We start from the raw sequence: 24,629 nt of genomic DNA, 5'->3' as shown, positions 1-24,629 counted from the left end.
TTTCCATTACTGATGTCATCCGAAACGAAGGGCATAAATATTTGTTTGATCCCAGTTACCATGGCTAAAAGCTGAAATACTCATGTGTAAATGAAGCTGGGAACTAAGGTAAGTTTAAAAATCAGCTTACCCAGAGGATTGCTTACAAGGGTACTTGAATGTGTGTCCCTCCATGTGTAAGATACCTTGTCCTTTCTGCTGAGCAGATAGCAGAGGACTGCTGCCTGACCATCGTGGGGAGCCTCGTAACCTCTGGCTCGAAGCTGGGCCTGGCGCTCGAACAGAACGCTGACAGTCAGTTCTGGAGCATGAAGCCCGACGGCAGGATCTACAGCAAGCTTAAGCCAAATTTAGTTTTAGATATCAAAGGTAAGGATTGTTTTCCCTATCTGCCTTGTGTCTTTCTTTAGTTAACTAAGAAGCTCTACTTTTGAAATCGGGAGCACTATTAATAGTAAGTGATCCCTTACGCTGTGCCAGCCTCAGTGCTAAATAAACACGTCATCTCATGTGACCTTCACAGCAGCCCTACGAGGCCTGTGCTATCCCTCCTCTCCCCATTTTACAGCCCCTCAGAACTGAGGTTCAGAGGGGTGAGTCAGTTTGGCCACACCCACAGTGCTGAGGTGGAATCTGGACATGGGCTGGCTTTAAACCATTTATTACAACAGACCAAAATCACAAGTTAAAAAGCTCAGTCTGTATAGCTGATGACGCTCATGTACATGCATGTAACCTAAAATCTAAGACTGAAAAGGAATTAAACAACAAACACAGCCAAAGAGATTTCAACTGAACATTTGTTCAGTGAAGTTACTCCGGAGTGAACTGATTGATGATGCTTGGAGAAGACCAAATACGTTTATTTAGGCAAGTGGTTTCCCAACTTTATCTGTATCAGAATCTCCTGGAGGGGCTGTTAAAACACAGATTGCTGGTCCCCTGCCCTCAGAGGTCCTGATTCAGGAGGTCTGGGGTAGAACCCTCCATGTCTGACAGGGTTGTGGGTAATGCCCATGCTGCCTGTCTGGGAGGACTACTGATGATAATTTTTAAATAAAAATTACCAAATGTAGACATGGGAATTTAGTAGACTCTTGTTGCTGTTGACAAGCGAATGAAGACAGTGCATTTTATTTGTGTCATATGGGGTAATTTTGCTTTAAATTATTAACAGAGACTTTCTACTCCATATCAGGGAACCAGTGTGGTGATGTTTGTAAATTTAGTGCAACTGTGTAACACACACACACAGTTTTAAATTATGGCTAGAAAGTTGGCTCAGTTTTACTTGAGTCAGGGCTCTAGACCAAAGATGTCATTAAAAATTGATATAGGATTAAAGAAATAGCTTGTAACTGAGTTTTAAACTAACTTGTGGAAAATGGAGAATAAGCCTGAACATTCCCATCAGGGGCTTTGGTGGCCACTGATTCTGATCTGCGGGTGGGGAGAGCGTTCAAGCCACCTCACAATGGGGTCTGAGGTCACAGAGGCTCAGAGGAGCCAAAGGTTCTTAGAGGCAAACCGGGTTCACTGAAACAGAGGCAGGGCACTACACTTAGATGGAGCAACACTAAGCAACGTCTGACTCCAGGCTGGATGGGGCCCAACATCGCACCTGGTATAAAATGCATGCAGGAGATGAAGGCACTGTAGGCTGGCACAACAGACTTGTCAGTATGTACACAAGTAAGATGCCCATTCTATAGATGACCAGCCTGAGGTTCAAACTGTTGAGTCACTATCTTAATCCTTATTTGGATCAACTTGTTAAACTGGAGCTCCTCAGTCTGTACAAGATAGTTTTAACACCTCCAGAGAAGCCAGAGAAATGTGACTAAATTGGAAACACGGATGTGCAGGAAAATGTGGCCTAGTGCCTCTTACAGTGTGACCCGCTTCCTGTGTCCAGGGCTAAGGTCACTGTGATCTTTCTGAGCAAGTCTCTTAGAGCATTTCTTTTACTCTCTCAACATGTACCTGTTGGGCACCCACTTACCCACAGTGTGACCAGCTCTGGGCCAGAGACTGGGGATACCAAAGTGGCGGGGTGGGAAAAGACAGTACCTTGGCTTCAGAGAGCTTACTCTCTTGAAGCTCCAAGCATATGGGATTTTCCCCACTTACTGTGCTGGCAACTGACCAGGAGTAAGGGTACCTGGCTTCTAGTCTTGACTCTGAAAAGGACTGTGGGGCTTCAGGAACTTTCTCCTTAGGGGCTTTGCTTTAAAGCTCCAAGGTCACTTCCTAAAATGCAACACAACATTAGTCCAGTGCCTTTGGAATAAGGATACTGTTCTGGTCTATTTGTGACCTCTCTGCGTGTTGAGCCCAGTAGCTGCAGTAGTCCCTTGCTATCTTGGTCAACTGGGTTTACATGTCTCCGAATGTGGGAGAATGATGCCATCTTGTGGACAAGACAGAGCAGGGCCACAACCCACAACCCACAGCCTGCGCAGACAGGACAGAAATACATCTCTCTCCAGGGCCCTTCGCGGGAGACTGCGTTTCCTTGGCTACAGTTGTTGACCATGTGTTACCTACTAATATTACAAGATTTATTCCTTTAACCCATCTCCTGATATTTTGATAGACATCTATACATTCAGACCAAAGATATGACAACAGTGTAAGCTGATTCATGCTAACTTTGATCTTTTTAAAGTTTGGGATGATTTTAATTCTCCCCAAAGGCGGCAGAATGAATCAAATTATTTTTCAAGAACTTTCTAGTTGTCATAACTCTAGGATTATGATATACACAAAAAGTATGTTTAAGATACTATAATCTTGAAGAATGAACAAGTGCATTGTGACCTTAAGATAATACTTCCTGACATCTCAATGGAGTACAGTGTGCGTGCCTCAGTGGAGATGGTAGGATTTGTGGTGGTGGAAACTTTTTCTCTCTCTGCAAACTTAAGCATAACAAGCTCAGGGCACCTTGCTTTGTATTCTGTCCTGTATCGAGCTGTAAGGAGGTGCTCAGTTATCATGATGATAAATCAGTTTCTTCCAAGAGGGGCACAAGATTTTCTTCCCTATCAAAACCTATAATGTTACTTTTCAGACCTTTTGGGGGCTTTAAAAGACAATAAGAATATTTGATTCCCCTTGGCTTAAGGCTGCAGTATGATTTCAATACCAGTCACACTTACCCTGCATTAAGATGAAGAGATTTTAATTCTGACAGAGTCCTAGGTGCTATAACAATTGGTACAGAGGCTTCTGCTGAAAAGTACCTGAAAGGATGTTTATGCCACACTAGGGGAAAAAAAACAACAACACATGACCCTTTCTTTTGTCCATGATACTTCGCCATTGAAAGTAGAGGTCATGAGGCTATTTTTAACACTAAAGAATATGAAATATCTGGTAGGTGAAAGGGAGCGTATGGAAACTGTATTGGTTTTACAGTTCAGTGGAGCTCAGCATATTAAATGCTGTGAGTTTTTATGCACCACAGCCTGTGGGTTCCCAGCAGTGGGAATGCTGCTCTGCCTACTATACTTCCGGGTGTCACTCAAACCTCCCCTTTGACCGAATACCACCACTGTTCATTGTTGATGCAAAATTTGCCCACTGACCATTCCACCGCTGAGGCCTGCCTGCTTTCTTCCACTGCTGTCTCAAATCCACGATCCCTCTGCTGAATATTTGTCACCATCTTTGCTCCTTTCCCATCTCTAGCTTCTTTCCTGTTCCCCCCAGTTTCACAGATCTTAAGAGGAACCATGGACTAGATTTTAAGGCTTGAGTAGGAAAAGGAGCCTGGGGAGGTAGGACATCAGTATGGAGCTGCTGATGCCCTCGGATGGGGCTTTAACACATCACCCCCAGTGGGTGGAGGCAGTTCTGGGCTTTCCTTCCTGTTTGGTTTCCTCAAGGCATGTAGTTTTACACCTTGTTTACCTTGTGACCCTGGTGGTGTGATAAACTGTCTTGCTACAGCTCCTTCACATGGGCACCTTTCATCATTTTCCTTTTCGTTCTTTCAGGGGGCACTCAGTATGATCAAAATCACCTTATCCTCAACACTGTCAGCAAAGAGAAGGTAACGCAAGTGTGGGAAGCCATGGTCCTGTAGACCCGAATGAAGAACACAGGGAGAGTATTTCTGGAGGTCCTCCAGAGCTACCTGACTTAGACAAAGAAAAAAAGGCCTGCTGCTGGAAGCACGAAGAAGAGAGCAGACCTCCTCCAACAACTCTGAAGTCTCTCTTGAATCACGTTCCTGTGACCAGGACAACCTCTCATCTTAGCAAAAGACTGTGATCATTTTAAAACAAGCATCTGTCCTCTTGTTTCTTCCCCTTCCTTTCAGGAGCTGCTTAAACAGGTTGCCTCCTTAGCAGCTTTAGGGTGCTTTTTGGAAAAAGTTATACTAAGACCTTAAGAGATGATGTATGTTTTAAATTATTTCCAAAGTCAGAGAACAGGAACAAACTTACCGACCTTGCAGGGCTACAAGTCCTGTACATGTTAAAGGGAAGGACAGAAGCTCAAGTTTGTAAGGTAGGAGACACTTCAGCATCTGAGAAGAAATCATTTATTAGGCCTGCAATTTTGGTCCCTGACCCTCTGTTTTCTGGACTGATTAATTATGCTGTAAAATGGGGAAAGCCTTAGCTGTTCAGACATATATTTTAAGGAACTAAGTATGAACCAAGTATGTTTCTGTTAATATTAAAAATTAGCAAATTTACAAAGATATCATGTCCACGTCCACTAACATTTGCTAGCAGGATCTGCATTATTCCCACTCACTTGTGGGCCGCCCTAGACTGTCACATGTGAGTACTGATACTTGTCCTGTGCATCTACTGAAACAGTATGATTATGACCTAATCTATTAGCCCAGCCTCACGCGCCTACAGCTAGTTCTACAGTGTCAAGCAGGCCTTTGCTCAACTCAGATCTTTTAGCCCAGTTTTCCCCCTCCTAACCAGCTGCACGGGCGTGAGGCCTGCACGGGACTGCGTTCCCTGGGAGGCCCCAGGGCCCCACAGCTGCTCTGACCACTGGGGGCGGCCTCGCGTCACTTACTTCAGGAAGCAGACACTTGAGGTGTGGAAGGCTCCAGAGGATGACCAGCGATTCTCTCCAGAAAGAAAGGAAGGGAAGGAGGCTGTAAGCAACCCCTGTTGCCTGAATCTTGGGACTGAGAACCCTAAACCGCAGCGAGCATGTCAGTGAAGACTGAAAATGCTGAGCCGCTCACTGCACACGCACTGGCCAAGTTGTCCTCGTCACTGAATACTGGTGCTCCCGTCACATACCTCGTTTCCGTTTCCAGTTATGCAATGTTGGTCCTCTGGAGTCTGCGGTGGGCACTGGCGGTCACCAGCAGTTTGCCCTGCAGTATTTAAGTAAGTCTGCTTGCACGTGTCGCATAGCGGCCGCCACGTCTGTCCTGTTCTCAGGTGCAGCACTGGCCTTAGGCCTCTACGCATCTCACTACCTACAGTACAGTGGGGGTAAGACCGTCTAGTGTGTGTTCAATTTCTCTCTCAAATAAACTTGGTTTTGGTTAACTGTATTGATAGAATCTGAGAGGATCCATTCAGGAGCCCTCCAAACACTTCCAAGAGGGTCAGGGGCAGATCAGAAATAAATGTCTGACATGGCAGGCTTCAGAGCTGCTGGATTAAGGGCAGAGAGAGATTTCTGACTGCCCTCACTTCAGAGTCGGTGGCAAAAGGGCACACGGCACTCTTCTGAGTAGAGATGCCCCCTCACTACCACCTGGGAGCCCTCAAGGCAACAGGGCTGGCGTTTGTTCAGAGAAGTCAAAAGTGGCTTATTTACAGCTGGAAGAACCTCTCTCTTCTGAGGTAAATTTGTACTGGTGGGAACAGTAATTCTAGAGAAGAGCCCTCATCTGACACACTACAAACAAGTGTCTAGCAGGAAGAAACAAAGGAAAAAGCCGCTCACCCAGGTCTCGGTCAGCAGCTGAACGCTAGTGGCGGAGGAGCAGCAAAGCAGGAAACGGTCACTTTCCGCCAGTCAAGAGGGGGCAGAGACTAGGGGCTCAACAGCCGTAACGGGCTTACTGGGCAGTCAAAGCGGAGAGCTCTGGGCCCCAGTGGAAGGGTTGGCATTTCCACGGAAGAGTTCCCAGAGAAGCACGTTTCCATTGCTGAGAGAGGACTAGCTCGCTTGTTTACAAAAGTAAGGTTTTAAGAAGTTAGAAACTCGAACATCTCCTTTCATTCTCTAAGAGGGGGATGAACCAAATCACCGGCTGGATTCTTCTATACGCCCCTAAGCGAGTCAGAACTCTGAGGGCTGAGGACTGCTCTAGAGCAGAGGAATAAAAGACGAAGGGAACCCTGGCCACTCTGAAAAGTGCTCACTGACGGGTCTAGAAGCTTTAGCCAGCTCTTCATGCTGCCACTCCTCCACACATTGGAAGTTTTAACTCTCTCACAGACATTAAGATGGTGAAACAGTTTGAGCTACCAGAACAGGAAGTGCCACAGCAATTTGCAAATATGCTGTGAAAAAAAAAAAAAACAGACAATTTTCACTGACTTTACAGACAAGCCCAAGTGCGGACATTTTCATATCGTGTCCTTACTTACATGTGTGTCCCTTGCGCTTGGCACAGAGAGAGCTTGGCAGATGGGCAGGCATGGCAGGTGATGGGAGAAAGCCCTGGGTAGGGCAAGGTGATGGCCGAGGGTGGGAGTGTGGCTATAAAATCTCTGTGCCTGGCTCAGAAGATGGAAAATTACTGGCAAGAAGGGGTGTGTTTTTTACATTCATATCATGGAACTTGCAGTCTCATCTGGAAAGGGATGGCCAGAAAAAAGCTGGGGCCTGCAGGCACTCACCGAGTAAGAAAGCCAACAATCACCAAACTGAATGTTTATTTAAACAACGTTAATGACGGTCTTTCCTCGTGCATGTCCCCTTTCTACCTTCAGGAAGGCTTCTGGAACTTTAGAAAATGGAAAGGTTTTTTCAATAACTGGCTGAATCTGTAAAACACAAGAAAGGTTGACCGGTGGGTAAGAAAACCTACATCGCTCACCATAGATAACGAAGTTTACATAGGTACTTGGTTTCTTGGCGTCGTCAGCCAGGCCGCTCTCTCTCGGGTCTGTGTGGCGCCCCTGCGTCAGGGGCTCACAATGGGCCAGGCCGCAGCTGCACTGCTGCCCCTCGTGCCTCTCTGTCTCCTATAATGCAGCCCACCCGACCATCCGCCTTACTCCCGCTCCACACTGTGAGCAGAGCCCCCCTCCACAGTGCCCAAAGCCAGCAACCGGTAGCCACCACCATCCTGACCTCAGCCCTCTGCAGACCCCCACTCTACCAAAATGGGGTACTTGTCTGAGTGTGGGCTATGTGCGCCTCTCCTTTATGACATCTACCGCGTGTCCAGCCTAGGTCTCACCCAAGCCTGCCTGACCCATGGTCTGCAGTGTGTCCAGAGGACCGGTGTGGCCTCTTCACAGACTGCCTGCTACAGCTGAATGCACATCTCAGCCACGCTGTCCTGTGTGGCAGACACCAAAGAAGGCATCTGAAGGTTCCTGCTGTGCAGGTGGTGCACAGGATAGGGATAGATTTTATGAAGTTTGTTAACTATTCAGCATAGCTACTTGAGCAAAGCTGAGTGCATCGTGGAACAGGCCACCTCCTCTGTATCCCCTACAATACCCAGCACAAGGTCAGGCACACAGCAAGAGCTTAATAAATGTCACTCTGGTGAAAACTAGTAGGGGCCCATCTGTGGCTGGGGCGGCCCTGGGGGCTTTGCTGGGCTGCAAAGCTGGTTAGAATTTACGGGAACGCCAGCTCGTAAAGGCTGGAATACTGCTGGCTCTGTGTGGTGTATCGTTAGCGCTGCCAGCAATTGCCTTTGAAACTGGAACCAGTTAGCATTCTCTCTCCCCACGCACACATCTGACTGAACTCATCCTTTTTAAAACTTCAAGCAAAAACCAGTAACTATCCACTTGGCATCTCAGTGAACTATCTCCCACTGCTCCACAGGCAGGAATCAGTTGTCAGAAGGCATGAGCTTACATCTTGCAACCCTTTTACAAGAGGAAGAAGTACACGCTCTTCTGGTATTCAGATGGGCTTTCCTCTTGTGTGAATTTCACAGCCCCGCCACCAGAGAGCATCTCAGACCCCCAAAGTTCCCTTCTCCAAAACACTGACAATTTTTCTGTACTTATGAACCACGATAAGCTCATAAGAGCACCAGCATGGGCTGTCCTCACTATGTGCCAGGCACTCTAAGTGCTCTATTTTTTTTTACCTCATTTAATCCCGACAGCCACCTTATGAAGCAGGTACTGTTGTTATTCCCTTTTTACAGATGGATACGTTAAGGCAGAGTTAAATCACCAATGTCACGTTACTGTTCAGTGGTAAGACAGGCTTTGAGCTGGTACCAGAGTGTCTGCTCTCCCCACTATACACTAAACCTTCTGTACATCAGCTGCTTTCCATATCTACTAAAATCTTAAGGGGAAAAAAAGGTAACCAAGGATTATATGGATTCATCACAGCCTGCATCTTGGCTGGCCTGCCAGCCATGTTAATGAACCATGTTAATTGGCCATGCCAGCTCAGGATCCAGGCTGTGTCCAGGTCACTGAGATAGCCCAAGCGTGGTCCCTCGGCCACCACCCCCACTGCACCTATGGAGGACACCACTGGTTTATAACTGTGGCCCTCCCCAGCAAGCTGAGTATGACCTCAACACAGCTGCCGCTATGAACAGAACTGATTTGAGCCAGCCTGTTGGAGGAAACCTACTTGCTTGTCTGGTAGAAGAGTGGAGAGCATCCAAGCTGTTCCAGCATGTCCCACCCGGAACCTTCTGAACCCAGCTGCTGGGACATTGCTTTCTGGATGCTGATTACCTGAAAAGGAATCACCTGAATGCATGCTTAAAATGCAGAGTTCTTGGTCTCCTGTTAGACCAACTCCATCAGAATCTCTAGGGGAGAAGAGTTTTCTGCACATCAGAGCGGGAAATCACTACAACCTTTTGCCTTACGCTGAGGGTTCCTGACTTGTGTCAATCAGGGGCACATCCACCCACTCCACAGGGGCTGAGCGTCTTCCTTCTAAGTGCCAGGTGCTGACGCAGAGCAGCACACAAAGCAGGCACCTGAGAGAGAAATCAAGAAAGGAGGCAACAGGAACTAACTCATCATGGAGCAACCACAGCAGCGTTATGGGGAGCTGCTCCAGAATGAGGGGCTGCCTGGCAGGCTCCACCCAAACCTGGCCAGAGACGCAGAGTCTGAACTGATGACCCACGCAGCTGGCGGCGACGGCACGCTTTAATCTGGCTGGTCAGGCCCATTGTGGTGGATAATCCACTGGGGCTGACTGGGGCATAACGGGCATTCAGCTCTTCCCGAAAGTGACAATGAAGAGGCTTTCAATGAACAGGCAGGCAAATGCCACTGCTGGCTGAATATGTGACATCAAACAGAGATTAACAGCATAAAGAGGCAGTGTCTACGCGCAGCCTCACACCAGACCCAGAATGCTTGTTTGTGATGGACAAAGGGATCAGAGCAAAAACCCAGAGAGGGGAAACAAAGGTTACCCACGGCACGGTGGGGACGCTGCTGCAATGACTGCTGCAGCCCGGCCCACGCACGGAGCCCTGGTATAAAGCGGCGGGCTGCACACAGCACTTGGGGGCAGTGCGGGCGCACAGGGATAGAAGCTGCCTGGGAGCCCACGGCTGCAGCTTTCCAGCATCCCAGTCTCGGACCCAAATCCAAGCTCTCCTGATGGCCCTTCCCTTCCTTAAACAAAGGGCGCACAAAGCCAGGCCCTGACACCCTTCCCTGAGAAGAGGACCACGGGAGGGACCTCGGGCTCCCTGGAGCAGCCCGGGAACACTTGTCAGCAGCAGTTGGGAAGCCTCCCACCTCCGAGGCAGAAGCCCTCTTGCTGAGAGCTGGTGGGGAGGGCACGCCCCCAGGCAGGCCCAGCGGCCAGGGGAGGCTCTCCCTCAGTCCCCACTTCTCGCAGGAATCACGGAACAGTAGAGCCCAACAAGGGTGGGAGGAGTCGGGGGATCTCTGAGCCAGCCTGCTGGACAGATTAGAAACTGAAGTGCATGTGGTTACGGGCTAAGTTCAAGGTCAGAGCTCTTAGCAAAGGAGCAGACGGAGGATCCTGGACCCCCGATGTCATCACTGCACAGCTTGGGGACACTTTGGGGAGGGAACTCTGAGTCTGTCACCTCTTCCCCAGACCCTCAGCTACAGCCTCTATCAGGCACAGAAACTGACCTCAGAGTGTGGGGAGTAGGAGGGGACAGAGGCCCAGGGTGACTTAAAGCCCTTGGCATGATCCCAGTCCATCACCGGGGACAGGCCCAGGGCCCACGGTAGGGGCAGCAGGGCCGCAGCTGACCACCATCTCATGGAAAGGGGTAGCTCTGAGTTCCTCCACAGGGCCAGGACTTCCAGAGTCAGGATGAAGGGGGGAAAGGAGGCTTAACCTAAGGAGATATCAGGAACGAAAGGGTGGGCTTTGCTCAGACTTGCTATTTCTGAACTCCCTGGCCCCAGATGGAAAACTCAAGGCTGGAAGATAGGAGGTGCGATTAGGAGGTGAGATGGGAGGGGGAGGGTGCAGGAGGAGGCTACTCCCCAAGGGAGTAAACATACCCATTCTAGAAGCATCCCAGGACTATGCCTAGGCCCCCTTGATAAAAGGCACTCAGAGCCAGAAGGTAAGAGGAGAAACTCGGCCTGTGTCTTCCCACAGAAACAACTTCAGACGCATCTGAAAAACTTCAGCAGCATCAAGGCTATGAGGTCCAGGAGGTGCCTGCCACATCTGGCAAGACAGCGCTCTCCCAGCGGTCCCGGAGCTCAGTCCCTAACCATACGTCCTTTCTATCGGGGAGAGCAGGAATCCAGTTGCAAATAAAGGAGTTTAAAGTTTTGGAATACAGTTCATTGCAAAATTAGGGCCCAGCCATTCCAAGAGGGGTCTGGAAAATCATCTGTCTCAGAACCTACGGCATGCTCCACAGCTGTCCTGGCCAAAACTGTGCCCGAGCCACGTGCAGCGATCTGCATTTAATCAAAAGTAAGGAAAATTAACAATCTGCTCCTTCAGTAGCACCAGCCACGTTTCAAGTGTGGCTACATGTGGCTAGTGGTTACCACACTAGGCAATGCAGACAGAGACCATTACTATTCACTGCAGAAAGTTCTGTAACAGTGCTCAGGATGCAACTCAGCATGGCCAATGCATCTCTCCACACCCTACCGAGCAAAGCAAAATGCCTACCAGCCCTCAGTAACAGTTTTGAATTAAATTCAAATAAGTTCCATAGGGATTATGCTGATGCTGGCTAAAATAAATAAACCAAGATATGAACAACATCACTCAACCAAGACATCTGGTTGGTCACCTAGGCTCTTGAATGGACCTGTGGACTCAAATGGCCTTAATAACACAAAGAACACAGGTGGGCATACACATACTCAGGAAGATGAAAGGGTCCAAAGGATCCCATACTTGAGCCCCAGCCATCGAGTTCCCCTCCTCAGGGGCAGCAACCAATAGTTCAAGTTTCTTTCATGTCTTTTGATGTTTCATGCATTGTGGTAGGCACCCCAACACCAACAGTTAGCTAAGAAGTATTAAGAACAGGAAATGTTTATGGTGCTTAGAAAATGCCAATAAACTTCAGGCATAAGGCACAATTTCAGTTTCAGCCCATTAAACTCCATGTGCTAATTACATGTTACATGTACAGAAAAATCATGTTTTTGTTTCACCCTACTGAATCACAGAGCATCTTTGGAATACCCAAGAAGCTGGTAATGGAGGTGGTCTGACAAGAAGCAGCTCCATGACTGAGGGACAGGAGTCAAAGGAGGCTCTGTGAGATAACTCTTCCTACCTTTTGGATTTAGAATCTTACAAATATATTATTCATTCAAAAACGGAAAGCATTTTAAGAGTAGGCTCTTCTGGTTCATGGCTGTACACTGTCAAATAACAACTGGACACCTGCTAATTAGATTCATCAAGCACTCAGCCAAAGCCTGGAAGGATTTCAATGTCCTCGTCCAATTTAACAAGCTTTACTAACCACATAATATGTAAGTAGATCGGTTCTGTTATCCTTTCCAATCTTCCAGTGTAGACAGACAACGACCTCTCACACCCACAACAAAGCAGGATGCACGGGACAGCTGACCTTTTGTGGATCCAGGGTCACATATCAATCACCACAGTCCCAGAGTCCTTCATGGTCAGAAATGAGCCCAAACGGCCCTGGTGAGAGAAGAGGATCAAAGGCCAAAGGACCACCTCCTCAGTCTCCCTGGAGGAGGACATGACACCCAAAGGGCATCTTTATTTATTTCTACTATGTCCTCTTTCGGCCATGCCACCTGATATCTACCAGATTTAGTGGGGACACATACGCAAGTCACCTCTCTTCTCTGTTGCATAAGTAGTAATTTCCAGAGAGAGTCACAATATTTCGAACACAGAAGAGTGATGATAAGCATGTGGTCAGTCTGGAGCAGAGGTTAGGACAAGTGTGGTGACTTCCAGAGGACGGGGACCTTCTAAGGATGGGGCTCCATCCCCATTCAGCACTATGTAGAACTATGGGCCATATTATCTGATGACAGCTCACTTCCTTCTTCCTAGAAGTAAAATAAGCCCCTCTGGGGGATGTGCAGAGAACCCTACAGAGAGGCACTCAATTCCAGTCATGACAAGGTTGTCCCTGTTCACCCAGTACACATCAACACTTAGAAATCTGAGAAAAGGCATGCAAACTTGGGACCGAAATATTCTGGAAAGAGTAATGAGCCACTTTCTATCATAGCTTCCTTGCCTGTGATAGTACAACTACAAACAAAAACTAAATGCACAAAAAAGCAACCAGTATTTTCCTAAAAACATTCTTTTCCAAAACCAAAGTGGCAAGATGAAATGCGCCAGTGAGGGGCAGGTGCCAACACAGGAAAACCCGTCTCAAGAGGCTCTTTCCACGTGGCTTAGCGAGGATCACGTGGTGTGCCTTGCTCCAACTCTTTCCCTGCCCACCGTAAAATGACAAGGACATGGCAATTTTAAGCTCAAGTCCCAGGTCAGCTTCAAGCACTAAGCATGCAGCTACATGGTGGGGAGGGAAAAAGTGCAGGACTGGGGTCAGGAAGTATGAGCTCTGGTCCCACTTCTGCAAACTTGAATGTGTCCCTTTATCCTTTTGAGCCAGTTTTCTCATCTATAAAATGATAATCATTTTATCTATGACCTCATGCAACCCTCAGGGTATATAATTTTCCTCATTCTGTAATTCCATATTAATTTCTCAATAAAAATCATAAATATCAGCACCAGAATATGAATTTGCTTCCAGAGATGGCATGTCTGGGCCATGAAAACCACGTAAGAACTTAAACAAGCAGGTAGTAACCGAGGAGTCTTTCTCAACTTCCATCAACCCTGGGAGGCCTTCTGACACTCAAATACTAGGCTTTAGAGAGCAGTCCCTCACCATCAAGTCAGGACAGATTAAAACAGAAGTAACAACCAGCTGGCACCAAAATCTCCATCAATTCTGAACCATATCCTGCCCACTGACCCTCTCAGACGTACCATTTATTTGCCATCAATTTTATTACACTGGCCTGGGAACAGGAGACCCGGTGACCCAATTTATAGTCCAGTTCTATTGAGGTTTAGAGTCACACTGTTTGTTCCCCTCGCTCATCTGGAAATCTGCTTGCCTCCAAAGCAGCCTCACCCTCAGAAGCTCAAGAAGCAATTCAGCTGTAAACTCACAAGGCCATCCCCACCTCTGTGCAATGACTGTCTTCACGGTACCTTTTTTTTTCAGGACTACTATCAGAATGTTAGCAGCCTAGCTGTAGATCCCAGCTCGACTGCCATCTAACCAAGTGTCTCTGAGAAAAGCATATAAGTTCTCTGGGCCTGCCTCTCATCTTAAACCAAGGGGGCTGCCCTAGATGGCATATGCTCTTTCTCAAATGCAGCCGTCTGTGGCTGTGACTCCCATGGAGACAGAGCCCAAAACACAGCTTTTGAATTTGGCATATAAGGCAGTGTGGACACTGGCCGAGCCTATGTCTGTAAAGCTCCCACTGACTGGGCTTGCTAGGAAGGTCACCCAGGTGGCCAGGGACACCCTGGCAACACACTCACCTTTCCCGCCTCCACCAGTTCCGCAATGTCATCTAGACATGGACCGCTGGCCATGAAAAAGGCCCAGCGGTAATGGACTCCTTGCCAGAAATGCTAAAAAGAAAACAAAACATGTCAAATTTCAGAAAGGAAGAAATCTGACTAAATGCAAATTTAGGGAAACGTATTTCCTGGATGACTGAGACAGACAAACTGCTTCCCCATCTCACGCTGCCACAATGAGCTGTACACCCAGCATGGTGACGGACAGACAATGGATGCTCATGAGTGTTTCATAACTGAGTGAGTGAACAGAGATACACCCACGTGAACTCGGGCTTCTTCCCCAAGTAGTGACTGTCAGGCAAGCAAGCACAGGAAAGCTCTTTTTTCAAGGGCAGTCTCACTCACTCGGTTTCTCCCCTAGGAGATAGGAGGGGCTGAGACCTCTACACTTTCCCTACCAAGATGTGAATAAAGCCCCGAGGCACCAGAAAAGAGGTTTTACCTAATTCAGGAATGCTTCAAGGGCATAAGGCACCGAAACATGATCTTAGACAAGAAATCCAATCATAATTTTTTTTTTTCCTGGCTCAGAGGAATAATACAGTTTTAAAAGCAAAATGAAGTGTAAAGCTCCTCATGGAGTCATGGCTGGACCTTCCCCTATAATTACACCAAGTCCCAAGTCACTGAATGCTATGATGGGACAAAATGCCCCCCCAGATGAAGATTAGCAAAAATCTTATACCCTGAAGGTTCAAGACCACTCTACTGCCATACCCACTTTTGATTATTCTTCAAAACAGAGATTATCAAAACAGCAAGTGAGCTGAGGTTCTCTGTGATACCTCAATGACCCGCCCAACTAAACGTCATCAGATGAGAGCATTCCAGAGGTAGGACGGGGCCAGCCAGTGGCCACCTGCCACCTCCCTCCCCACACCTGCCCACCACCGTCGGGCGAGCACAGGCCTTCTGCACTGAGCTGACGATCAGCTACCATCCTGGCATGAAGCTGGCAGGGGCAACAGAACTCTCCTGCTCTGCCTCAGGCCTCCATGGTTGTGTCTCGTAGGTCCAGTAACCTCTTTCAGCCTGTATCCTCGCCTGCAGGGTGGGGGCACCACCACCTCGCTGATGGGGATGTTGGAGGGACTAAACGCGAATGTATGCAAAGTATCTGACACAGGAAGGATTCGACAAGTATTTATCTAGTGCTGAAAGTAAAGCTTGTTGAGGAAAGACTGGGGCAGTGCAAACCAGTCTTTAAGACCGCGGAGAAACAGACAAACCCAACCTAATGTCGAGGCAGAGCTTCACAACGGATGTGCCCAGAATGGCTTACTGGTTTGGCTGAGTGACCCCCTAGCTCATCGTCCAACCTGGAACACTGTTAAGAGTTAAAGGGGTCACTGGTAATCATTATCCCAGGAGCACAGATGCAAACAGACCCAAGCTCACCCCAGAGTAGGGATGACAAAGCCTTGGAGTAGCAGGGCAGAGCCCAGGCTGACAGAAGTCTCCAGATGGCACGCTCTTGGCTCAGCGCGCTCTCAGTATGCCGTTTAAATACTATCAACATCTCCTGTGTGTGTCATAGCATGAAAGAGGTCAGGAAGCACTGGTCTAGGGAACTAAAACAAACAAAACCAAATTTGAAGGCTCAGGCAGCTAGACAAGAGGCATTGTCTGTCCCAAGCTTACAGCAGGTCCAGTTAATTATAATCACAGGAGACCTCTTCATGTACTTGTCCATAAGGCCTGGCCTTATCAACTACAATTAAAACGTTCTGGTAATTGTTCAGGGTTTCAAGGAAGGAACAGCGATGCTCACAGCTGCCGGATCCACGGTTCTTCATGGCAGGTTGCTCTGTACAGTGAAACTCCCGGTCTGCAACAGCAGAATTGTTACGTTCTGCTCTAAGGGATCTGCGATTTCTTTTTTTTCCAGGCCATTACAGGAGAGAGTAAGCCAATGCAGGCAGGCGCTACAATGAGGCTTTAACTGTGCACATTCTCAGGAAGACATCAGAAACTACTTAGAAGGTTTTCGCATGAGATTACCACTATCATCTTTCCAGAAAGGGAGAGGGAAAATGAAGAGAGCTAGGCCTGTTTTACTCTCAGAGGACAACTCTGAAGCTCAACTTGTTAGAGGTCTCCCTGAACACCAACTGTGAAATCTTACGGAAAACTTAAACTTATATGTTAAAGCACTTGGGAAGCCTGGGTTTGATGAAAAGGGAAAGAAGAGACAAAGGACAGCTGAGACTCCTCTCTCCACAACAAAGCGCCCTGTGGACACTGCTCCCGGGTGCCGTCTGAACCAAGTGAAAGGAAAGAACCTGGAGCACACTGCCCGGCTGGTTCACTCCTGTCGCCCAGACCCAGTTCCTAAGGACTGAGCAGCATCTCCTCCATCACGGCCCTTCTTCCCCGCCTCTAAGGACTCGGTCAGTACAGAGCATTTGAGAAACTTAAAGTCCTAAACTCCACCCCCAAAAGCTTCCAAATTAATGTCTAGAATCAGGAAGAAGCTGAAGATACTTATTGAGCCAGTCGCCTTGCAAATATGGGGCAGTGTAGCTCAACATACAATCTTTTTACCCTCGAGGAAACTTCTATTGCCTTTCTCCTGAGCCTGAAGTATTTCGCCTAATTAAAAAAAAAAAAAGGATGCATCTTTATTTTTTTATATCACTTATTCCATTTGAGGTACTGGCATATCCCATTGTTGCTACCATGAAAACAGCTGGCTCTATGCTGTCTTAATAAAACTTCCACCCTCATACACAAGAGACTTATGTATTAAGACGGAGAAACAGAGAGAGAGCCATCAGGCACAGACAAGAAAAAAACAGAAGTTGTATCAGACAGAATCGAGAGAGGTAATATAGCTAATCATAAAAGCTAATACTTAACAAGCACATTTTGGTACTAGGCATTGTGCCAAGTTCTTCACATGGAAGATTTCATTTAATTCCTACAATACCCAGTAAGGGAGACACCATGAGCTGCATTTCAGGTGAAGATGCTGAGGCTTAGTGACACTAAGTCGTTTTCATGGGTTACACAGCTACCAAAGGGGAGGCAAAAATTTGTAGCCAGTCAGTATGGGACTCCAGAGTTTCTTTTCTCTTGGAGGAGAAAAGGCTCAGAGGAAACTCAATCCCAGAAGCCTGAGGTGCCTGCTGGCTCTCGCCAACCAAGACTCTACCCCTACCTTCAGCGTCTTAGAACCCACGGTGACGCCTGTCTGCAGCATGCCGTCCGCGATGCCCAACCGGTCCATGTTCAGGAGGAAAGGGGTCACCAGAGTCACATACGTGGCTCCCGACCACTTCTTGAGGAAATTGAGAGCCCAGGTTTCGGTAGCTCCACCAACATTGTCGAGGATAAAGTCAAACCTGGAGAGGAAGAACCATATCAAAACATCCTGGTCAGCCTTTACCCAGGGCTCCAAGCCGCCTTCACTCCCTCCGCCAGGTAGCTCCATGGTTTGTTTCTGCGACAGCTCACAACAGCAGAGGGGTGGCTGCTCAGACAAACGAGAAAAGGCACATCTACTTACTGGGCTTTCTCCAAGGGAAGTCAAATGTGATTTCCTTTTTCAATCACAAAATCATCTTATTTTCTAATACTTTAAGAATGACTTAAACAAGTGGTTTTCAACTGAGAGTGATTTGGGTCCCCAGGAGACATATTAGGCAATGTTTTGAGAGATTTTTAGTTGTGACAATTGAGGGAGGTGGTGGTAAGGGGGTATTAATATTTGTAGGCCGGGGGTGATGATAAAACATCCTAAAACACACACAAAATAAGTATCCAGCCCCAAAATGTCAATAGTTGAGAAACTAAGGTTGCCAAGGCTGAGACACCTTGACTCAAGAGAACTGCAAAGCTGTTCATCCAGCATAAGTCACAGCACTCTTTAGTGCATGTGAATACTTAAGACAGGAGTGTATTAGATTTTGACCCACGTGAGTGATTTGCTTTTATTCCCTTCACAATCGGATCTGCATGTAGAAGCATCCTCTTCACCTTCTGGAATTTTCTTTTGGTTTCATGTACAACATCAGCACAATGCCTACAGAGAAATCAACAGCCTGCTCTCAACCTTCAGTTCTGCTCTAACATGCCAAAAATACCCAGTCATAATGCAATCCACAGGAACTAACAGATATTCAACTCCTTAAATCTAATCTAAAATTGCTGTAATCACTACATTTTACTTAAAGGGGATAAAACCCCAAGAAGTTTTAAAATACTTTTGAAAACAAAGATCTATTTAGAGAATACATGCTTATACATCAAGCAAGCTAATAGAGGAATTCCTTTTCCACAAACCCTTTTTCCCTTCTGAATCCATCTGCATGAAGTCAAACATCAAAGCTTCTAAAACCGACTTTGGCCAACTTTGTGGCCCCTTGAGTCTTTCGTGGGACTAAACTATAAACAAGAGCAAATAGAAACTGAAGCATATGAAGTGCAGAAGAGTGACCTTACTAGGTTATGCTTCTCATTAGGAAAAAAAGACTAACCGAAAATTCTTTTCATGAGTATAAGTTTCTACTTTTAAGTTCCTATTTCATTCCCAAATTTTAGATAAACAAATATGATGGTACTTAATTTAGATAAAACTTAAGGGCAGACTGAAACCGAAAGGCACTCAGTCATGTCCAACTCTTTGCGACCCCGTGGAATATACAGTCCATGGGATTCTCCAGGTCAGAATACTGGAGTGGTAGCCTTTCCCTTCTCCAACCCAGGTCTCCCACATTGCAGGCGGATTCTTTACCAGCTGAGTCACAAGGAAAGCCTGAGAATACTGGAGTGGGGAGCCTCTCCCTTCTCCAGCAGATATTCCTGACCCAAGAATCGAATCGGGGTCTCCTGCATTGCTTGCAGGTGGATTCTTTACCAACTGAGCTATGAGGGAAGCCATGGCATTACAGAGGGCAGCCTGCCATTACAGAATTGGCACTGCCTGAGAAAAGGAGTCCAGAGACCAGGCTGCAGACCCGGCTCTCCCACTGATGATGAAGTGGCATCATCCTGAGCACGAAAATACTCCTGAATTCTCTGCCCTTTATGTTCTTGACTGTAGCATGACAGAGTAGGGCTGAAGGACTTCAAAGCCCTTTCCTGCTGTAAAATCCTAGGATTCAAATCTAAAAGGCTATTTGGAAAGAGGAACAAATTTATTCTAGGTGGATTAAGAGACCAACCTCCAAGCAGAAGCTGCAAAGATCAATTTTAACTAAGCAGTCATTCAAAAAATAACAGTCTGCGTTTGTGAGCTAGTGAGGTTCTCTAACTGGAAAAGAGCAAACAGGAGGAGCAAAGCCACTGGACAGAGATGCAGAGGGGCACAGTGAGGAGCAGAGGGGAGGCCAGCCTGTGCGCGTGCCCGCCTCCACCCGCCAGGGCTTCTCTCCTCTGGAGACAGGCTGCAGACATGCACGAACTAGATAGCAGGCAGATGGCCGCCTTGGCCTGTCTCCTGCGGCTGTTCCCAGAAGCAGCAAGACAGAGGTGACTGGCTGACACTACTACTATGTGGAAGCCTAGGTCTTTCTCTCTTTTTAAAGCTATGAAAATATACTTCTACTTAAAGTGAGCAACAGTAATTAGCTTCTGAAAACTAATTTAAGGGACTTTCCTGATGGTCCAGTGGCTAAGACTCCATGTTCCCAACGCAGGGGGCTTGGGTTCGATCCCTGGTGGGGAACTAGATCCCACATGCCACAGTTAAGACCTGGTGCAGCCATATGAATAAATCATCTTTTAAAAAAAAGACACTAATTTAAAAAAGGAAAAATCTTTGCATCAGAAGCAGTGAAATAGCTCCTGAGACCCTGAAGCAGCTTTGCCTGAGCTGAGTGAAGACCAGGTTCTGAAATACCTCTCTGTCTCTGCCTGAGCCACAGTCAGGATGGATGGGGGCCTGAGAGAATTCCAGAGTCCGGTCCCACTTGGTATGTTCAGTCAAATAACAGCCTGGCGTTCAGGCACGATGACAACATCCATTACTGGTATCTACACAGCCTTTGCTTCTCTGAAACCCCCATTATAAAGGCAAAATACTAATCACATTCGTCATGTACTGCTCTAGGTTCTACTCATGGTGACAAAGGCCACTGGGGGGAATATACCTTCCAACACGGCCTTCTTATGCAGCGGGGTAAAAGCAGTTAGCTTAAAAAATAGCAGAAGGCCAGGTAAGCAAAATATCTTCCTCAGTACAAATCACAGTACATGATCGTGCTGTATTAACATCCGGAGGAAAAACAGAAACCAACCTAAACGACCTCTAGTGACACGAAGTGTTTTCACAGGCTCTTCTCTAAGATGCCAGCATGGCTGTAAGGCCACCAAACCATCTCAGGCGTGCATCATCAATCGTCCTTGTTCCCACCTTCCCAATATGTACACTGTTTGGATACATACGGCTTTGAAGATTTCAACTGCTCTTCCACATTTCCGGATTTGTAATCAATCACATCGTCTGCCCCAAGCTTCCTCACAAGTTCACTGGCATCCTGGGAGCAGATTGCTGTCACATGAGCATCCCATGCTTTCATTACCTGCCCAAAAAGGAAAGAAAAAGGGGAGGGGGGCAGAAAAACTGCATTAAACGAAAAAATAGTTGGCACCACATGATATACATACATCAGCTTAATCTCTAGACAATTCTAATGCTTTGTCTTAACAAGAACTACAGGAAGCCATCTGCCAGAGGCTAGTAAAAATGATTAAATTTTTGCTCACAAAGAAAGATCCATGAAACAGATCTCATTTTCCCTGGACGAGACAGTGAGTCACCTTAATTTCGTGAAGTTATAACCAATTCATTTAAAGAAGGGCTCAGAATCTCACAAGCGTCAGAAAAGACGAAAGTTGATGACCTTAAGCTTAGCGTTTTCATTGATGACAAAGGTAATGGGAAAAAAACACAACGTCCTCAGAAAATAACTATTTCAAATGTATCCAGAACATAAAAACACAACATCACTTCATTTGCGTTTCCAGTAAGTATAACCTTGAATCAGACAACTGCATCAAAGCAATCAGGTACTGGGTAATAAGTGAAAGGTGCTCTTAAAAACAGGGGAAGAAAATGTGGCCATTTTACTTCCAAAACATGGATCAGGTCCTCTCCTTTGGAGTAAAAAGACCTTAAATAAATGGTTTGTGGGATTTAAAATGCAGATACTTTATGTTTTACAATAACTAGACAAATAAAAAGAAGGATTCAGGATTAAGTATCCAGAAAGCCTCATGCTCCAAAATTGCTGTCATTCTTTCCTACAATGGCAATTCCATACAATTAAAAGGGAGCCATTATCAGCAAAAATCTGAGAACGGTTACTTGGTGTTCACTGAGAAATTTTCATATGGACAGTTATAGGTCATAACAAATTCGTTGTTTTCTCATTCCTGTCCTCAGTATCAATTTCCCAAGCTTCCTTGATATAAATTGTAGAGGTTCATTAGAATAAGCAAGATCCCTATTCTGTTCACTACTGAAACCCCACTCAGTGATACACACACAAAGGCTGGAGATTTGCTAGCTACAAAAAAATAAAGGATTTTAAAACTATTCATAATCTTATCTAATTTCTCACTTTCAAAAAGTAATATCAACCAAGGAATACACCCTGGAAATCTGAGGAGGAATTAAAACATTTAAGCTAACATCAAATATGATATTTTATGTTTATGGGCCACAAACAGAGAGACAATTGAGTATAATGACATGTTGCTTTCAACACAGTCCTAAACTCAGCTCAAATATGTGAAGAATGCAATCCAAGGTGAATATCTAGTATCTATAGAAAAAAGAAACTGTCGGGCAAAAAGGAAATTGTGTTCTAAGCACCAATATTTACTTTGTGCTTCTCTTAAACAGTATTAAATACTCAGAATTTGTCACATCTTGAGAAGTTCAACTAATTTTTTTTCCAGATTTCTAGATTTTCCTCTCCTACTTAGATCTATCTACTATCACTGCTGTTGTTGACATTTAGTCGCTTCGTCATGTCTGACTCTCTTGCAAACCCATGGACTGTAACCCACCAGGCTCCTCTGTCCATGGGATTCTCCAGGCAAGAATACTGGAGTGGGTTGCCATTTCCTCCTCCAGGGAATCTTCCCATCTACTATCACTGCACACTACTGAAAGGTTTTAAAGCAGCTTTAGATTGAAAAACAATTTTATGTAAACCGTTAAAAATAATAAGAAGAAATAATACAACCCAAGTACAGGAGATGTCTATACGCCAGACAGCACTCCAACAGGGACAGCAAGCTGGCAGTCACTCCAAGAGCTCTACACCGTGCCCCCTCCCTCCCAAAAGTCATCATCACCCTGATACTTGGAGTAAATCACCTCCTTGCATTAAAAAAAAAAAAGGCTTTATCATCCAAATATGTATTTCCTAGATACTACAGTTTGGTCTTGTGCATTTTAAAAGTATGACGTACTATTTTTTTTTTAAACTATAGGCTCCTCTTCTATCCCCCCTTCGCTTAAAATTTATCTGCGAAAGAGTCTAGGGCATGTACCCTGAAGAGATTTTCCCTGGAAACTGTGGAATTTCTGCCTGCACACCTGGGACAGTTCTACTTACTGCTCTGTCCTGTTTCCTGTTTATATCCTTTTAGCAAGATTAAGAACAGCGTCTGCAAATTATAGAAGGCTGAGCGTGTCTGCTTGTTCCTCTTCTTATTATGTCTCAGTGGTTGCTGGTGGTTGCAAACCGGTGCTATTCTCCCTCTCCTGTTTTCACTTAGTAGCTGGAATACTTTAATAAAGAAACACCTCTCCTCATATACTACTTTGTTTATTCAGGTGTACAATTCATATAGAAAGGGCAATAATTGTTTCCTTGTATTAGTTTATAAAATAATACATTGGTTTCCTATCCTCTTCCAAGTGACCACTTTTTTAAAAATATCATGAACTCATTTAAGTCATGGATTTAAAAATATTTGGAAGCTTTCATTCTTTTGTAACTATCATGACTATTTCTGAAGCTCAAATTGCCTTCTTTGATAACCTTTAGGAATTTCTTCAAGTTGGCTGCTGAGTCTTTTTGACATGACTCGACCAGTCTTTACTAACTTCTCTGCTATTTTATATATTCTACGCTCATTCTTGTACGTTTCATGCCATAGATCTGGAATCTGCCATTACTCCAAGGCCCTGAATTTTTGTGTGCTTGTGAGCAATGCTATTTCAAGAGACAGTTTTGCATATACACATACACAAAATAGCTCTTGAGTTCATTTTGATACTTCCAATTCAAACTCCAGACTATCAAGTTTTTACTTCACCTGTATTACATCTGTATCTTCTTTCTTGCACTACTAAAATCTTGATGGTCAAAGACAAAGGGGATTACAGAATTTAAATATGCCATAAATACCCAACTGTTCCATTGTATATTACACATATACCAGTCTCTGAATAATAGTACTAAAATCATCCCCAATATGATCAATGAAAGCATTCAAATAATTTTAAATATGCTTTCCCACTATTCCTTTTTAAAAAGTTGTCCTGCTTACTTTGTCAGAGTCACACACTGTACTCTCTAAGCCCTCATGAAGTTTTAGTTCTACAGACAACTGTATATTTAACATTTACCACCAGTCCTTAGGGTTATGTCTCTCTAGCCGTTTTAGTTTTCAGAAGCTCATTTTCTAGTATATTTCTCAGAAAGAGATCAGGAGAACATACTCCTCAAGTTCTTGCATGTTATTAACAGTTCGCATATGTCCTTTAGTATACAGAGGCCAGTTTTGCTGTATATAAAATTTTAGCATATTCTTTCCCAAGTGTCTTAAATGTTACTCTAACTCCAGCCCCAGCATTAAAGCACTGTTATCAAAAAGTTCTGATAATCTAATTTTACTCATATGTCACATTCTTTTATTTTAAAGATGTCCCAAAGTTTTTTTTTATTTTTCTCCTTTTCTTTAAAGGCCAGTAATTTTGCTAGTTCCCTTGATACTGCTCATTCTGGGTCCATGTTCTTCAATAAGCACTCCAGTCATTTAATATGTGATTTCAAATCATTTAACTTCAGGGAAGTGGGGAAGTTTCTTGAATTATGGGTTTTAGCATTTGTTTTATTCCCTGGTTTTGGTTTTCCTCATCAGAGACGCTTATTGATACAGCAGTTTTCTTTCCTATCTTCAATAGATGACGCTTTTCTCTTGACTCTGTCTTTATCTCTTCCTTTCTTTGCAATTTACAATTTTTCCTTTACACACTGTTTCTACTGCTGTGCTGCTGCGGCTTAGTCTAAAGTCATGTCCAACTTTCTGTGACCCCATGGACTTTAGCCTGCTAGGCTCCTCTGCCCATGGGATTTTCCAGGCAAGAATACAGCACTACGTGTTGTGCTTGAGTTCCTACTCGTTTGAAAAGTGAAAGT

At 45.6% G+C, this 24,629-nt stretch overlaps 2 protein-coding genes across 2 annotated transcripts in view; one reads left to right on the top strand and one right to left on the bottom strand.

Annotated features, from left to right (window-relative positions):
- Positions 1-4,703, top strand: part of CRYBG1 (crystallin beta-gamma domain containing 1) — a 228,536-nt gene extending 223,833 nt beyond the window's left edge. Inside the window, exons 21-22 of the mRNA XM_052645892.1 lie at positions 207-369; positions 4,002-4,703. Coding sequence (XP_052501852.1) covers positions 207-369; positions 4,002-4,090 — 252 coding nt within the window. The 3' untranslated portion in view covers positions 4,091-4,703. The remainder of the gene's footprint in view (positions 1-206; positions 370-4,001) is intronic.
- Positions 4,704-6,862: 2,159 nt separating this feature from the next.
- The window catches only part of RTN4IP1 (reticulon 4 interacting protein 1), a 52,438-nt gene continuing 34,671 nt past the window's right edge, over positions 6,863-24,629 (bottom strand). Inside the window, exons 6-9 of the mRNA XM_052645833.1 lie at positions 20,635-20,771; positions 17,408-17,591; positions 14,203-14,295; positions 6,863-6,989 (exon numbers count right to left, since the gene is read on the bottom strand). Coding sequence (XP_052501793.1) covers positions 6,882-6,989; positions 14,203-14,295; positions 17,408-17,591; positions 20,635-20,771 — 522 coding nt within the window. The 3' untranslated portion in view covers positions 6,863-6,881. The remainder of the gene's footprint in view (positions 6,990-14,202; positions 14,296-17,407; positions 17,592-20,634; positions 20,772-24,629) is intronic.

This window comes from Budorcas taxicolor, chromosome 9 (genome assembly GCF_023091745.1).
Source record: "Budorcas taxicolor isolate Tak-1 chromosome 9, Takin1.1, whole genome shotgun sequence".
NCBI lineage: Eukaryota > Metazoa > Chordata > Mammalia > Artiodactyla > Bovidae > Budorcas > Budorcas taxicolor.
The sequence above is the reverse complement of the archived record's forward strand: the minus strand, read 5'-3'. Positions and strand labels throughout refer to the sequence as shown.